Raw genomic sequence first — 18,291 nt, forward strand, 5'->3', positions numbered from 1 at the left:
ATTAAAACCAGAATTAAACAAGGTACAAAAGCCTATTTGATCTGATCAGCCATGCCCAGCTTAAGAACTTCGCTTTGTTATCACCCTTTGTATCCCCTCCCGATTTGTTCACATTAAAACTGTGTATATTTTTAAAAGTACATACCTGTGTAGCGAAATTGTTCATCATAGATTATTAAAATTTTTAAATGAATGCATTGATGTTTAGATTGCTCAATAGTCAGACACCTTAGTGTTTTGAATAAAATCCCTTCTAGGCACAGTTACTTATTATACATTACAAAGGCGGCAGGCCGTTGAAACGTATCTGTCGAGCACTGTGCCCATCCTGGGGGAGGAGGTGTGACACCTCTGCCAAGGATGTGCTTTGTTTCTAGTTCCAGAGAGCAGTGGCTCCCCACCCAGGGGTCCAGAAACAAGTCTGGTGGTCAGGCGGCCTAAAGCCAGTCTGTGACCACACAAAGGTTGATAGTTTTTCAGGGCACCGGGGTGCCATCTGAGTACATGTTTCAAAAAATCTCACACTGCCATCAGTGTGGGATTATTTTGAGTAGTGTGGTATCAAACACTCCTGGGTGTAGAGAAGCCATCATGCTGCTGGGGAATTCGAGTTGTCGAGTTTCAAGCCCATGTACTCTCTATGGCTTCCCTGGCACATCCAATATTAAGGACAATACCTCCATATTGTAGATTCCTATCTGCTCATGCAGATATGCCCACACCTAAGATATGGTGCACCCTGCCTTAGGGTGTGTGTAAGGCCTGCTAGTGGGGTGACTTACCTATACCTTAGGCAGTGCTAGTTGGCATGGCACACAGTGTGCCATGTCGACTTTGTTGTTATGGTCTGCACCAGGGCTAGATGAGGGGTCCCTAGGGGACCTTCCTCAGTCCCAAGGCCCTTGGTACCCTGGTAAGATTTACTGGGGATGTACAGGGGGCTTGAAGTTGCCAACTGCAGATCAGTTTTAGGGAACAAATACTGGTACTGGGAACCTGGACAGCAGGAACCAAGTACTCTACAATCAAAGTTGCATCAAAAGCCAGGCATAAAGTGGGAAGGTACTGCAACAGAACCCCTATTTTCTCACACCGAGTATCTCAAGTGTCGAGCCCCCCTGTGATTCCCCCCAGCAAGTCCCCCAGTCCCAGCCTCTTTGCAACCGGACTGTTCTCCCATTTAAGTGAATGGGACACCCGATGCTGGGCATACCTCTGCACCTGGACACCCCAGAGCTTCCCGAGGTGACCTGTTGGTGTAGCCTTGGACCTAACCCCATACTCACCTTAAGCCCAGAGAAATAGTCATGTTAAGTCGCTGACAACTGCCTGAATGCAATACATGTTTTTTCTCTAAAGGATAACATTACCAATCATCCAGAAAATGCAGTGTCCATTTCTGTAAACTGTCAAAACTAATAACTCGAAAAGTAATTACCCTATTCCGATGATCTTAGAATCTAAACTTATATAAAAGTGTGTATTATATTTTTCATAAATTTGTGTCGGATTTCTTTATTGAGTGTGGTCTCACTTACTGCCTTTGTGTGTGTAATAAATGCTTAGCACTACCCTCTGAGATGCCTAACTGCTCGCCCACATAAACACTAAAGAGAGCATTTGGGGTGTCATTCGTGACTCTAATTCCTCTGGGGTTTGCTTAGACTCTTTACACAGTGTACCTCCTTTTTGTCCACTGTATAAAGAGTCCGCTCCCTACATCAATTACACATGTTCTATTCAATCCTTGGTCAATACATCATGATGAGTATGACTCGGAGATTGATTGTCACAGCAAAAGAGGACAAGGCCATCACAGGTGCTGCAAAAATCCTACAGCAATGAGTAAGCTTTGCGATGGATTTTAACTCCTGATCTGGTGCAGTAAGTCGGACATTGTCCACAAAGAGCAATTTGTTTTCAGAAACATGCAAGTTTACTGAATTATATGGCTCATACATTTTTGGACAAACTTGTATTTATTGTTTAAGAATGAAAGGGAGTTGGGCCTGCCTGTGCTGCACCTTTAGTGCTGAATGCATCATTAACATTTGTCACTTTGATAAGCTCCTTTATCCAAAGTCTTTCAGGAACATGCTACAACCTGGGCATAACAAGTAGAGAGCAGAAGGCTTTAGGATGTGAATCAGTCACAGTGCTGCCTCCAAACTGCACCCCCAGGGTTTCAACCTTTCCCTTCAAGGGTGTAGAAAAGAGTGGCAACGTAAGCCAGCTGTCCTTCTCAGAACCAACAGCTGAATCTGAAACCTACCCCTTCAGCAGCTGCAAAGCTCTGAGATGGGAGCAGACAAATAGTTTCCTCCCTATCACAACTGTACGCACTCAAACTCCCCGCTCATTCCAATCCAGCTTGAGAAAGGAACAAAGTGTTGAGATACAGGGGCTCATGTCTCCTTTACCATCAGTGGAAATGTTTGGGGAGGTAAATCGGTATTGGGATTTCAGCAATCTTACACAGGGCTGAAATCTCTACCTTCAAATGGTCAAATTGAGATTGGGGAGGATGTTATGTTGAACAGGCAGTAAACTCCCTCCACACAAAAGTTGAGAAAAAGCGGAGACATCCATTAATATTTATAAGGATTTTTTATATTGCCAAATGCACAAATCACCTCAAACATGTGCTTAGCACCAACAAAAAGAATTGGAAGGAGGAGCAATCCATGAGTTCTATGTAAACAGCATACAAACACAGCGAACACGTATACCATTGAACACCCATAAGAAAACACAGCAGTTATAGGCCTTCAATTTATTTAATCATACAGCTACTCAAAGGAACTTGGTTCACTCTATAAAATGAAGCAGACATGATGCATAGGGAACTTGCTGGAAGATTGGGAAAGCTATATAATTTCTAATGTACATAGGTCTGTTAAATACCTGGTCAAGCATTAGTACAGGCTTTTACAAAGACTCATATTCTGAATACACTGTGACGGTAGTCTGAAATGCTTCATTACTCACATTTGATACAGTGAACACCCTCTTTTGAAGCGCCGCTTCCCCTCAAAGTACTCATGACTTTTTATTAATCTAGCGTCCTAATTGCAGCCAGGTGGACCACTTCTGAACTTTGGGGAGCAGCTTCCTAACTCTCCAACAGCTATATGCGGAAAATAACTTTTATGCAGAGCATATCTCCTGGGACATTGGACTTTGCAGTTTTTTGTAGTTTTTTTTATATAGTGCGAACTTGACCCGAATTGGGTATCAGAGAGCTTTACCTAGCACCAGGTACGTTACATGAGGACACACATTCATTTTTTGTTAGGTACAGGGAGGTTAAGTGATTTGCCCAGAATCACAGGATGTTCAGCGTCATTGTCGAGACTCGAACCCAGTTCCCCAGATTCGAGGTCCACCGCCCTAGCCGTTAGGCCAACTCGTCTCCCCAGTTAACAAACTGCTCCTAGTCTTGGCTCCTAATACTCTCACACACCAATCTATTGCATATAACATAGAAGCACTGCACACCTTTTCCCAATACATGCACTCCTCCCAGCCTTGGCCAACAGCCTAATTACTGTCTTCGATCTTGGCTGCTCATCCTCTCATACCCCAATCTATTGCATATAACAAAGAAGCACTACACACCTTTTCCCAGTAGATGCCCTCTTCCCTGCCTTAGCCAGCATTATAATTATTGTCTTCCACCTTGATGCATTGCGCCCACCCTTAATGCACTTTATCGCTCTTGCGCGTCCTTACCCTGGCAGTTGGAGCGCTGCTCCGAGCTTTGGCCAGCAGCCTCCTGGCTCTCTCATATTCATTGTTCTCAGACTCCAATTTCACAGCAGCCAGCCAAATCTCCTCACTGTTCGGGTTGGCCTGTAGGAATACGTTCAAAGTGACAGACACAGTTAATCATGGAAGTTTTCAACACTTGCCTTCACACACTCAGCAATTTAGGGGGAAAATGTATCCCTCCTGCACCTGTATCTACTGTTGCCTATTGTCAGATGGATGCATTGATGATCCCTAAAATGCTTTTGGTCATGTTTTTATTAACACGCAACCTGGAAAGTCCAACCTTTATGTTTGTTTTCCCAATTCACTTAGCCCATCATTGACACTGTTAGAAGAATCACTTTTAATCTGTAGCTTGCATTCTCAATAGCTCAGCAATAGCAGTGAATCATTGCCAATCCCCAGCATAAACGAAAACTGAAATATCTGACTGTTTGAGACACCTGGCAAGCTACAGAAAAAGCACATGATGTCGGTCCTGCATTGGTGTTCTAAACAATGATTATGCTACCAATCAGCAAATTACTCATGTTCTCTACTCTGAAAAAGAGTATGTGCAGAACAGCTTTCTGGGGAGTTGGAGAACGTTTCAGGAGTTTAAGGTTGCTTGCTGAAATCGTAGTTGGAGGTCAGATTCTGTACAAATCCAGACACAAATCCACTTTAAACTCGAGTCAAACTATATAATGTAGCACACAATTACACTTATTCCCTTCAAATTATCTCTCTGCTGTGTCTGAGACATGCCACATAGCAGAACAATTAATCATTCATAACTTTTCTCAATATACATCCATGTCTACAGGCCCTCACCAACATATACTTGTATTACTCAATAGAAGTTATCCAAGGTATCATGCAAAGAGCCAGAGTACTGCAAATAAAAAAAAACACTACACTACATTTAAAAAAAAAAAAAAAATCAACAATGATGTGTTGTTGCATCCCCCTTCTCATTTCAGAGCCCTGGAATTGAAATACATTGTGTAAAATAAAACAGACCTGAAAGGCCAGAGCTAGAATGCTTCTGGCGGCCGGCACGTCTCCAGCCAACCATTTCGATTTGGCACCCATCAACCACAAGACTTCTGCTTTGGGGCAATGAGCCACAGCTCTCTGAAGGAGAGCCTCCAAGGATTCCCTAAAACGAGAAGAAGAAGTGAGTAAGTTTATTCTTGTTCTTGCACTCTTACCAAGTTCTTACTTGCATGGCAATTGTTTTTATAAGCAGACTAAGTAACCTTTAACCCTCTCATGTAGAGCTTTGAATAAGCTAAATTATGATTTACTCATAATTATGGAATTGAAGGCCCCACTTCTCACAAATGCACATCTTTCACTACTCCAAGTTACAGAGAGAACCTTAATTTGAGGCATTAAAAAGGACAACAGAGCTGAACAGACTGTCACCAACATTCAGAGGGGCATGTAAAGCACACAATGGAGGTCACTTCCTGTTAAGAGCCACTGTAAAGAGATCTATATATGGGCATATCAATCTGGAGAATATTGATGCCAATCTCTTCAGGATGTAATTTCCACTTGTGGTCCTAAAAGGAGAGAGGACTCAGAGCATGGTCCCTTACTTGAGCAACCTTGAAAGGTGTGCAGCCACCAGAAATTACCTAATGCTGAGCACACCGTCAGAGGACAATCGTTTCCCAACACATGTCCCCAACTCCACGCCACCCTGCCTTTAGACATAGTGGACAGTGTGATGGTGGTATTTTCAGTAAGAATATGAATTTTGCTCCCTAAGTTGGAAGGTAGGGCAGAGGTAACTGCAAGGAAGACTCCCAGTGACTCCAACTTGCCCCTCCCTCTCAATTTACAGAAGTTGATGGTTCAGGGTGAGGGCGTTGGGAGAGCTATTGAAGGAGAAGAGCCAGCGGAGGATGGTGGGACAGGATCCACAGTCCATAATCTCTTATCGTATTACTTTTTTTCCAAGTGTCTGGAGGGCATTCAGGTCAGTCAGAGTGAGTAAGGAGTTATTCCTTGCTCACACCCATCCTTCGTTGTGACAGATCAGACTTAATTTCACTTCAATTTCATACTCTCGGCAAATTTGTACTTTTGAAGGATCACATTCCCCCAACATCTATTTAGCAAAGTGTTTATGGCATGGTCATCCCCATTCTTTGCTTGGTATTTGATTTAGAGTGGAAGTGCACTGGGTTCTTGCTAATCAGGTTCCCAGTATTAGATCACTTTCCCAAAACTGTGCTACTTGTTCCTCAATTAGCAATAACTTAATACCCCCAGTAAGTGCCTAGTTAATGGTACCACAGGTACCTAGGGCTTGAGGTACTGAAGAGGGTCCCTAAGGGCTACAGCACAAATTGTGCCACCCTACGGGACACCTCACCAAACTCATGCAAGACTGTCATTTCAGGCAGCGTATTTTGGTGCAGACAAAAGTGTGCCACGTCCCATAACGCTACATGGAATATTTGTAAGTTAAACCTACAGCAGGTCTTACCACCCTAAGCCCGGGTGCTTTATATTACATGTGAGGACATATCTACATGAGTAGATATGCCCCTGTGCTGGGCAGTTCCATTACTACCAGTGCAAGTGAACAGGGAAGCCATTTTAAAGCGTGTGCTGGACACTGGTGAAAAAGAATTCCCCAGCTACATGATGGCTTCATTGAAATTAGGGAAGTTTGGTATCAAACATCTCATATTAATAAACCCACATTGATGCCAGAGATCGATTTATTAATACATGCACACAGAGGGCACCTTAGAGGTGCTCCGTGACACCTACCAGCTACTGGTGTGCTGTTTGGTTTTCGACAGCCTGTCACCAGATAACTAGTTTCTGACACCCAAGGGTGAGGGCCTTTGCTCTCAGGAGGGAAGAAACCAAGCCTGCTCGGGTTCCCACAGGATGACATGCAGATTAGCGTTCCGGGGCAGGGGAGCTTCTAAGAGCCCACTGCCTTTGGTTTGCGAATCTGGCTTCTCTCACAGCAGAGGAAGCCGATCCCCTTTGTCCAGAGCCATTTGGCACCAGGACAGGCAAAAGAATTAGCAAGTCAGATACTCATGTCCACCCTCAGGCTAGTGCCACCCATAAGGTGGACTACCTGAAGTGGGGGCGACTTTTTAAAGTTAGCCATCTTGGTGATGGCGATGGTTATTTGTGACTCGCTATTTGTGTGTCGCAACTAAGGAATGCGTAGGAATCGCAAAATATTTGCTGAAACCTACATACATTGCATTTTGCAGGTCTATAATAGCGGGTCAGTAAAATTCGCTATTATAGACTCGCAAAATGTGACCTCGATACATATGGCCCTAGATCTCTTGAAGGTGTGCTCAGTCCGTTGGGGGCTACTACGGGCTATCTCGCCACCTTGCGTCACGGCGAAGGAAGGACAATGCTAAGCTGTGCTGGTGCATTGAAGGGTCATCTGACATATTTTGCAGCAGCTACTCGTTGTCGTACTAGTGCAGGGTTTGTCATTTGTATAGGCAGCCTGTTAACCCTGCTCAGGGTGCCCTAGACTTTCTCGTGCTTGGCTTTATTACTTGATACTGTACCAAGTGGCTCACAGCAGCTCGTAGTCTTGCCCAGGAGCTGGTGCCAAGGCAGAATACGAGTAGAATTAAGATCTCAGTTGGTGTTGCCGCCTCAACAGTACAGGCAGTGGGACTACAAACATGGCTGCATGCCAGAAGTAAACAAACAGAACTGTTCCAACACAGTTGCAGCAATTTTCCTAGGTGCAAAAGATTCAAACGCTGAAAACATGTATAATGTGTTGAGAAATAACAAACGTTCTAGATAGTCTTGTAAAACACTGAACAAAGCTGCCTGGTACAAGCGGCAGAGGCATTTCAGCTCTGCCCTGCAGGCAGGTGCAAGGCTTTCCCACTCAGAGACAAGTCTATCTTTGCAATATTACACTGAGGGCAGCAGTATGCGAGGACTGTGAGTTGTGGTAGAATTCTGCCTCACCGGGGCCTGCAGAAGCACAGTGCCCAATTGCGTAGCAAGGATGTCATGGGTTTTATGTTGGTAAAGGAAAGACCCATACCCTGTTTTGGGCTGTGAAGGTTTGGTTCGGTAGGCGTTAGTACCTGCTGCACCAATGGTAGCGACCCCCTTTGTTTTGGATGTTGCACCTATTTATGCGCAAATAAGCCACCAAAGCGGAATTACAATTTGGGAAGAACCGCTGATGATATAATGAGTTGCAAACAGTGGACGCTTTTTTTCACTCTGCATGTTTGTCAATCCATCAACAATGGTACTATTGCTTGTAATTATGTTTAAAATAAATGATCAGCGAGTGGGCTAGTCAGAATGGCAAAAGTTCTTCCTATTGCTCCTGCATATTTCATTTCCCAGCGCCTTGAGACCCTACGGGTGAGTAGTGCGCTTTACAAATGACCTGATTGATTGATTTCATAGCGTCTTTCAGTAATGAAAAATCGGTTAAATTCAAGCAAATTGGTGATGGTCGGGTTTACACCATATCTTGGAGTGTATTCTTCGTGCGAGGTCTGATACTCCTTTAGGGAGAGCAGTAAGTTAAGTGTTTCTTTGCAGGGTGATGACCTTGGAATGTTCCACTCCTAGCTACATTTTTAGGTCGAGGCATGCTGTATTCAGGTAGGGACTTGAAGCTCCGCCCATATTTTTCATTGGCTTGTGTCATTGTCCATGTAAATCGTTGCTTTTCATTGGTCAATAGGCTTAGTAGTCCCTCCTTAGTCCTGTCTTGTCTCATTTTGTAACCTTTCATGGATACCCCCCTGTTATGTGTGTTGTTACTTGTAAGGCTTTAATTAAAGCCTCCGAGCACTATTTTTCAAATAGCTTTGTCCTGCCTGGACACGCTCTCTCAGAGCTTTTTTTTAATAGCACGGGCGCTGAACGCATTCGCAATGCAATAGGTCACGCATTTGCGAGAGTTTAAGCTATTGGCATTGTAAATGACAATCTCTTATTTATCTGTTTTAAAAACAACACATAAATAAAAGGCTTGGTCATTTACAATGCCAACAGTTCAAACTCCCATAAATGCAAGACCTATTGCATTGCAAATGCTTGTTGTCAAATAAGCTGTTTCATCATGTGAATTGACATAGGCTTTTCACTTGGTTTAGGGCAGAGGGGTCGCATTAAAAGATGCATAATAGAGGGTTTTGAATGCTATTTGGGTGATAGAGCATATTCTTCTTGTTAGTGCGAGTGGACGAATCAATTTCTCTCTGCACAGTTCAGCTATGTTTCTTGGGAGGGGGTTGGTGAAGGGATTTCACCCGAATCTATGATCGCATCTCTTGATGGCCTAGAGAGGAAAGGGGCGACCTGTGCCTGGCGCCAAACGCCAGACTGCTGCAACTGCCTCCTTTACTAAGTTGCTATGGTACACAGATGGGCCAACAATTTCCTGGTGCAAAGGGCATGGAAGGGCTTGTGGAGGTTGGAGGGCTGCAGGCAGGATTCCAGGTGCCCCATAGACTCATTGAAACAGGCGAGGATCACGGCCATCCTTGAAGGGGTGTGCAGGCTGCCAGCTGAGGGTCGCCTGTTTAGGGCAGCTTTCTTCCTGGCACTCAATGGGGCACTAAGGGTAGGGAAGCTTGAGGCAAAAGTACAGGAAGGCAGAAGTGGCTATTGACAGCTGGCAGGGTGGAGGCAATCGCACCTCAGTGCGGAACACTAGGGTGTCGCACTTCACCCGAACACAGGCAGCTGGACAATCACATCGATTCCATAGTGTTCAGCAGCGAGGTGTGATTGTCTCCGCCCTGGCTCACATTTAGATTATTTTCATCGTTTTAAAATAACCCACGTTTCTTTTTCAGTCCTCGGACCGCGTCTGTGGTTTATGCGGTAAGCAGATACTTGCCTCCTACTTTCTCCGATTCCACTTTGGGACTAACCATTCCCTGCAGTTGGCATCCATCTCTGGCATGTAACTATGGGGCACATGCATCATTGTAAATTGCATTCGCAAATGGTGCGAATCGCAAAATTCGACCGTTTGAGAATGCAATTTCAACTTTTGGGATGCATCATAATTTTTGTACTTTTCGCAATTTAAGAAATCGCAAAATTGCGATTCCTTAAATGCAATGCATCAAACTTAAAAAATTAGCGATTTCGCTAATAAGGGGAGCAAATTACCATGAGGTTGCCCTTCATGGTAAAGTGCATTTTTCAAAGTTCCATTTTGCACACACACATGCCCTTGGGGCATGTGTTTGTGCAAGATGTACTTATAGGCAGATTTCAGGGGTGCAACAGGGTGTCCTTTGGACACCCCTGCACCCTTGAAATTGCATTCTCAATTTGCGATTCTCTAATGGAGAATCGCAAATTGAGAATGTCTTCCCATTCATTCCTATGGGCCTCAAGGCCCATAGGAATAAATGGGGAGGTATTCCTTAATTGCGATTCTCAATTAGAGAATCGCAATTAAGGAGTTTTAAGAAATCACTATTTTTTTTAGCGATTTCTTGATACACTGCTGTTTGCAATTCCTTAATTGCGATTCCTTATTTTTTGCAATCAAGGAATCGCAAAAAGCAATATTGATGCATGTGCCCCTAAGTCCTGATGATGAGCCCGGTATTCCATGTATGGGATCGAAACGTTGTCAACTCTTTGATAACTTGACACTATAATATGTATCATTGAATTGTGCTATGGTGCTTGCCTTTAATTATGCTTGCCAATTTAATTATTCTTTTTCCAAGCATTAAGAAATGCATGAGCCCTTGTTCTTTTTCTTGTTGCAGAGTTTGTTTTTCCACTTTATTGATCCTGTCTAAATTCACACAATATTGAAAGTATTCCTGTCCGGCTGGACAACGCAATATAGATCTCACTGTATGTCTATATTTACTGCTTCTCCCTTATCCTTCCTGCAGGGACCACTGTTTATGTAACATATTTTCTAAGAAGTGCACTTTCATTTACAGGTTAAACTGAACTCAACAGTTCAAATCAAGATACAGGAAGAAAATCAGGAGATCCCAGCACTGTCGGGGGCAAGGACAACACCCTGAATGCATTTGCAAAAATGTTGCAGTAAAAGCTAGAATTTGTATGACGCTGACACTATGGACAATGTTATCCTTCTGGAGTGAGCTTGGTGAACTCGAAGGACTTGTGCGTGTTCGGATTTACCATCCAGCTGATAAACTAAGTCTCAATTGATTGGGGGTACCGTAGTAACTCTGCTATAAAATGTCTGCAACTCTGGTTTAATGGTCTCAACTTTTGGTACAACAATGAACAAAAGAGTAGGCAGACGCTCCAGCTGCTGAGTATCTTATAAAAAAGAGGAAAACATCTTCCAACCAACAATGCATCACCCAAACATACACAAGCAAAATCGATGGCGACGTTATTGGAGTGGTAAGTACCTCATGAGTCAAGTTTGATAGGCTACTAGGGATCCAATGACCACTATCCAGTTGGGTCACAGTTCTGTCAGCACCCATAAGGACATGACCCGGGAGTACTAAACTTCAGAGACATGTATTCCATAATTGGCAAGTCCCAGTGAACATTTTCTTGTAGAGGTGACCCATAAGGAAACCTGGGTCGCCAATTAACCCCAAACTATAACAGCTTCAAATTAGGAACTGGACTTCAGGATTGGAGGGGCAACACAGACTTTGAACTGTGATATCTGAACATTATGAGCTCGAAAGATGGCTTAAGTGACTCAATGAAGATGCTGACTCAGCTAATTAGACTAGACAGGATGCAGAAGGTGTGTGGATGTTTCAGCTTCATATCCCTGTTAAACTAGAACAGGGCAGATATGGGTAGAGACAGGATAATGCAGACTCAACTGTGTTGATACAGCAAAGGCTCCATGCAGCGTCATGACACCTATGCATGTCTATGGTCATGGTTTGGAATCCAAGGCCAGCTGGGACTTTATAGTGGTCTTGGTTCCCTGAGTCATCATCCACAAATTTTCAGTCAGGTGGTCCGTGTGCCAATTTTCCAGTGGCCAGGCAGCTTCTTCTTTTATAGAACAGTTTAGCTCACCACCGCTTACAAGTTACAACAGCACGGTTTCTGCTCCTGACAATGTTTCTACCTTACAAGTGAGATGTCGGGTCTCCTCAATGTGAGGATGATGCAGAGGTCACTGGTTTGAGAGGGCCAGTACCTATACCACTTTGGAGATACAGAGAAAGAGCCTCAACCAATCAAAGAGTGGACGTTTTCAAATTTCAAGTTGTTCTACTTCCATTTAGGTCAGATGCAGTGTAACCTTAGTTTGTCTTCATTTCCATGGACTTCAATAGCAGGGAGCAATAAGACTAGTCAAAGTGTCTTTGAATTTACCTCTATAGAGCTCAACAGTAGGCCAACGCTGTGAGGTGGCACCCAGCAATACAGGAGGGGAGGTTATGGAAAAAGGAGAGCCTTGCTGTAGCAGGATAAACCTCCACTGGAGAAAGGGAAAGGATGGGAACTTCACCTCCTAACAGATAAGACTGATGTCACTGAGAGGCATTAGGCAGATTGTCATGTTCACAATGGAAAAGAACAGTCTGCAGGGAGACAATCAGCGCCTGAAACCTCGCACACAGTGTCTCAAATGAAAACCTTTTATTTATTCTTAGAGGGAAAGCATTCAATAGCTGCAGGACATGTCGACTTTTGGCGCAATTGTCGAAGTCAGCAGGCAGGATGGCAGGGTTGGTGCCAGGTCAGTTCCTTGGTCTTCAGTTCTTGCAGGATGCAACTCTTCATGTCCTTTCTTCAGGTGAGTGTAGGGTAGTAGCCAATGGGCAACTGACCCTTGAGGTCACTCTGCCCCTCATATGACCACTTCCTGTGGGAAGTGAGAATAACCGTGTCCCAGAGTTACTAAGTGTGCCAACACAAAGATGGCCTCTTCTGAAAAGCTGTGTCCACCTCAGTTAAGCCCAGGGGTGGTACGCCTACATGACCAGCTAATTTTACAGCCTATCCAGGTGCCGAAGGGTCTCTGGACAAAGGGAGTCAGGTACCTCTACTGTGAGGAGAGCCAGATTTGCATTTCAAAGGCGAAAGCTCTTTGAAGCTTTCTGAGCTAGAAAGGCTGATCAGTAGGTCATCTCGTGGGAGGGGGTGTGACACCGTCAACCAGGACAGGCTTCTGTTCTGGATCTCCTGAGAGCAAAAGGCTCTCACCCTAGGAAGTCAGAACAGTGTCTTGGGTGGCTGGCTGGCAGAAACCAGTCAGTGAACATACCAGAAGCTTGTAGGTTTTCAGGGGGCCCCTCTGTGTGAATGTATTGGTAAATCCAACACTGGAATCGGTGTAGGTTTATCAATACGAGATGTTTGATACCAAACATCCCTATCTTTAGTGAAGCAATCATGTAGCCATGGAACTTGTTTTCACCAGTATCTAGCACATGTTTTAAATGGCTTCCCTGGTCACTTGTACTGGCAGTAATGGGACTGTCCAGCACAGGGGCATGTATGTCCTCACATGTAATATTCAGCACCATGCCTTAGGGCTGTTAGGACTGCTGTAGGAGTGACTTACAAATATTACCTGCAATGGTAGGGGACATGGCACACAGGATTGTGTGACATGTCGTCTTTTCACTTTTGTCCGCACCAAGACATGCAGCCTGCAATGGCAGCCTTGCATGTGCTAGGTGAGGGATCCTTTAGGGTGACAATTTGTGGTGCAGCCCTTAGGGGCCCTCAGTAGTAGCTCAGGCCCTAGGTACCAGGGGTACCACTTACTAAGGACTTACTGAGGGTGCTAAAGGTTTTGCCAATTGGGGGAAACAATTGTAGAGTTTTGGAAAAAGAGTTCTGGCACTGAGGACCTGGTTAGCAGGAACCCAATGCACTTCCAATCGAAATCACATCAGTTACCAGGTAAAAAGTGTTGGTAACTATGTCAAGAAGGGGTAAGTTCCTACAGAAGGGGTGGAATTCAATCTCAAGTATCATATGTGAAGTTGACTACAACAGTACTTGCACTGAACTACACGTGATCTCCTTATATCCTTATTCTGCTCAACCTAATCCTGTGTATTGCTTTTTTTATGATGTACTAATGAATGAACAACAAAAGAAGGACCTTGCTCAGTAATCCATCCTGAAGATTCTTAAGTTCTTTGCGAAAGATAGAATAAGGAAAAAACACACCCTTTTTGAGGTGCAGGCAAAAATCTAAAATTAACAGAACAGAAAATAGGAGAATGTATACGGAGGCTTCATAAACAATGGACAGACCAGACAGGCAGAAAGGACACTGACTGTACCATTCAATGCATCCACTTAACTCTATTTCAATAACATGCATGACTGTGCTATTTTTTTACTCCAATAATATGCAATTGAATGTATTTGTAAGGTGTTGTTATCCAAAAACAGTGACAGGCAGATTCATTCCAAAAATTCCAAAGCAGTGCAGTGTAGTGTCACAAAAAGCTTAGTACATAGTGCTTGAAAAACATACCTGGTGCCGTGGTTCTTCTCAAAGTATGCTGCTCTCAACCACACACTTTTTTTACTTGGAAAAACTTGCAGGGAATGGGCATATATGGCTCGAGCACACTCAAGGGCACTGTGGGAAACGCACTGCAAAAGTACAAAGGGTGCTGTTAAAACTCAATGTGGAGCAGGGCGCGATTGATTATCGAAGCGTTCACTGCAAGATCAGCAATATGGTCAGACCAGAGCAGCTCTGCCCATTTGGAGCCATTGTTGTATTTAATGGTTTCACCCAATATGTTTAACTGGAGTTGGGTTATCCTCATACTGTCAATGGTGATATATACATTCCTGTTGCCACCCTAATTCTCATATCTTCCTAATTGCACTGATTGTATCATCCAAAATGGATGTGAAGCTCAATTATAATGTTTTCACAATATGGAATGGCCATACAGCATGTACAACCAGACCAACCCTCACTCATTTCATCACTTTACTCATGTTTTCTTTACCCCCATGACAGTTGCACTAAAAGGTCCAAAATATTTGTGACCTTCAGGTCTCAAGGCACCTTTCTCATATTTGTCTACCTTTTTTTTTTTTTTTTTTAAGTTTTATTGTTTTATTGCAAGGAAATACAGCAAAGCATATTAATAAAATAACAAAAAAAAGCAAAAAACAGAGTATCTTCAAAAGAAGAACAAATTATATAATAAATTTTTAACAGAGTACAAAATGGAAAAAACAGATATAGAATACATAAAAATTAGATCCACTCGGCAATTGGTGCCCAGATTTTTTCCCCCATGGTTCTTTTTTTAACCCCCTTGAGTTTGTAAATAGCAGATTCCATATTAAACATAAATAGTAATTTTTCCCGCCACATGAAAAACGTGGGGGAATCCTGGCTAATCCATTCTTTGGTAATACAGGATCTAATTGCGGCCATGCATAGAAAAAGAAAATAAGAAATTGGTCTGGGCCGGGTAGCAGTATGATCTATACCAAGCAATACTAGTTCATTAGTTAACTTTATATTACATTTCAATATAATAGACAACAAAGTTTCGATTTGTTGAAACAGCAATGATAATTTAGGACAAAGAAAAAACATATGCAATTCATCGGCTGCATACAATCCACATCGGCTGCAATTCGTGCCTACCGACGTGCTCCATTTAACTACTTTTCTAGGAGTATAATAAAGATTATGGATACACATAAAATGTTGGGATTTCATCATCCCAGTTATGAGACATTCTGCAGCCATTTTAATTGACAATAGAATATCGACATCTACTATACCTAGACTGTTAGCCCATTTAGTCTGACATTGGCCTAAATCATCCCCGTATTCATGCATTAAGCTTGAGTATATAACACCTATCCAAGGTTTTTTTTGTAAAAGCTCTAATAAAGGATTTTTAACCGGTGGAATTGAAGGATGGCCCTGTAGGAAGCTACGAAGTTGTAGGTATTTAAAAAAATCATTTCTTCCCACAGAAAAGTGGGTCATTAAATCCTGAAACGAAATCATTTGCCCATTACAAAATAAATCACCCAGGTGCTTTGTTCCTTTCTGCTGCCACTTATACATAATTAAATCAAAAAAAATTCTGGAAATAGCTCAGTTGATATAAGAGGAGTATAGAAATTTAATTTCACTAATTTAATATGTTTTCGAATTTTCTGCCAGACTCCAAAAGCTGATTTCAGCGTCTTATATTTGTTTTTTTTTGTAATAGCTGGGTTCTACTATTCTCAAAAAGCTACCCTTAACTTTCTCGCCCAAAATCATTTGGTAAATTGATGGAGTCTGACATTCTGCAAGTTCAATTCTTTCACCCAGAATTAAGGGGCCGATGTATTGTAAGACAGCAGAAAAGTAATAAAAAAGAAAATACGGTACATTCCATCCGCCGCATTCCTTGCTAAGAATCATTTTTTTAGCAGCTTTTCTATGACGTTTATAACCCCAAAGAAAACGAAATGTGGTTCTTTCTAAGTTTTTGAAGGAATGTAATTGGAAATCCAGAGGAATTGTGCGGAATAGGTATAAGACCTTTGGTAAAACCAGCATTTTTAAGATGTTGGTTCGGCCAAACAGGGACAGCCGTAAATGATCAAGACGCTGTAATGAGGTGTTAATTTGGGTGATAATAGGGTTTAAGTTGCGCTCTGGTATTTTTTCTATAGGTAGCGAAATTTTAATTCCTAAATATGTGACTTCTGAAGTGGTAGGGATATTTGGTGGTGGGTTTTCTCCTGAACATAAAACTTGAGTCTTTTCCAAATTAAGTTTATAACCAGAAAAGAACCCGAACTGTTTAGCAATCTGATCAATAATAGGTAAGGCTGTTTGGACATCTGCAGTAGTAATCACAATATCATCAGCATAAGCAAGGACTCGATAGTTAATATTAGCTAAATGTATGGGTTTGATATTGGCTTCCGAAAAAAAACGATTGATTAGGGGGTCAATATAAAAAGCAAAAAGTAAGGGAGAACAGGGACATCCCTGACGGGTACCCCTGGAGATTAATAAAGGTGAAGATAATTGTCCGTTAATTCGAATATATGCTTTAGGGGTAATATACAAAGTTTTCAAAGCTTTAATGATCCCCTGACCTAATCCCTTCCTGAGCAGAATTTCCCAAAGATAATCCCAAGCAACCCGGTCAAAAGCTTTTTCAGCGTCTAAAAATACGAGTCCAATATTAGACCGAGTTGCTTGGGACCAATCCAAAAAGGAAATCACACGTCGAATATGATCGGCGGTATCTCTAGCTGGGATAAACCCATGTTGGTATTTAGAGACTAAAGGGGAAATAATATTAGAAAGTCTAACCGCTAAGATTTTAGAAAAAAATTTGCTATCCGAATTTATAAGTGAAATAGGGCGAAAAGATGAGGGTAATAGCGGAGGTTTACCTTTTTTAAGAAACACCGTAATGATAGAATCGTGCCATGATTGAGGGGAGTTACCTTGCTGTGCGTTTAAACATAAATCCAATAATTCTGCTTTTAATGCATTCCTAAAAAGTTTATAAAATTCTAACGGAATAGCATCAGGTCCCGCAGCTTTGCCTGAGGCTAGGGACATTAGGGAGAGTTCAATCTCCTCCCAAGTGAATGGTAGATCTAGTTTCTCCTTCTCTTCAATAGATAGAATAGTATTCAATACTGGATCAACAAATTGATTAATCTGATCTAAACAATCAGGGCGATCATCGTCCGCATACAGTTTGGAATAAAAATCACTAAAGACTCTCAGAATATCTTCCATTTTGCTAACTGTCATCCCTAAATGGTTATCTATTTTGTTGATGCTAGCAAAAGCTGCTTTCTGTCTTGCCCTCTTTGCCAATATTTTGCCCGAATTTTCTCCAACTTCATATAACTCTGTCCTGAATGCAGTGACTTGTTGTGCAAATTTTGTAGCAAAACGTTGGTAAATCATATTTTTTAGAGCTGCTAGTTTCTTTATAATGGTTTCCGTAGGTAATCCTCGCTTATATGACTGCATAAGTTGGACCTCTAAAGATCTAAGATTTTTAAGTTCAGAAGTTACCTGGACTCGGATTTCTTTTTGTTTGCTTAATGAGTAGCTAAGTGTTTCACCCCGTACCCCACATTTGAAAGCATCCCAAACTATTTCTGGTGATGCAGTGCCTTTATTATTAAGAAAGAATTCCGGAATCCAAGCATTCATGCGATCAACATAGGCTGAATCATACAGTAGTTTACGGTCAAAAGACCATGAGCGGATAGTATTAACAATATTCAATACAAACTTGAGTATTAAAGGATTATGGTCTGAGATAACTTTTGGAAGGACCTCATATTCTACTTGTGCTAAATCATTATATAATCCCTTATATACAAAAAAATAATCTAATCTAGAAAATCTTTGGTGCGGTGCAGAAAAAAAAGTGTGCCCAGACATACCTCCTCTTTTCTCATGGCCTACATCAGTTAGTCTGTACTCTTCGATGATCCCTTTAAGTGCTGTAAATACCTTCTTCTTCCTACCCTTATATGGAATCCTACTATGAATATCAAATGTTTCTTCCAGATGTAGAT

The 18,291-nt window shown here is 42.3% G+C and overlaps 1 protein-coding gene across 1 annotated transcript in view; it reads right to left on the bottom strand.

The window, feature by feature from the left end:
* The window catches only part of PRPF6 (pre-mRNA processing factor 6), a 206,468-nt gene that overhangs the window by 73,314 nt on the left and 114,863 nt on the right, over nt 1-18,291 (bottom strand). The window contains exons 13-15 of the mRNA XM_078651660.1: nt 14,231-14,352; nt 4,774-4,912; nt 3,733-3,852 (exon numbers count right to left, since the gene is read on the bottom strand). Of these exons, the coding sequence (XP_078507786.1) occupies nt 3,733-3,852; nt 4,774-4,912; nt 14,231-14,352 (381 nt within the window). The remainder of the gene's footprint in view (nt 1-3,732; nt 3,853-4,773; nt 4,913-14,230; nt 14,353-18,291) is intronic.

This window comes from Lissotriton helveticus, chromosome 7 (assembly GCF_964261635.1).
Source record: "Lissotriton helveticus chromosome 7, aLisHel1.1, whole genome shotgun sequence".
Taxonomy (NCBI): domain Eukaryota; kingdom Metazoa; phylum Chordata; class Amphibia; order Caudata; family Salamandridae; genus Lissotriton; species Lissotriton helveticus.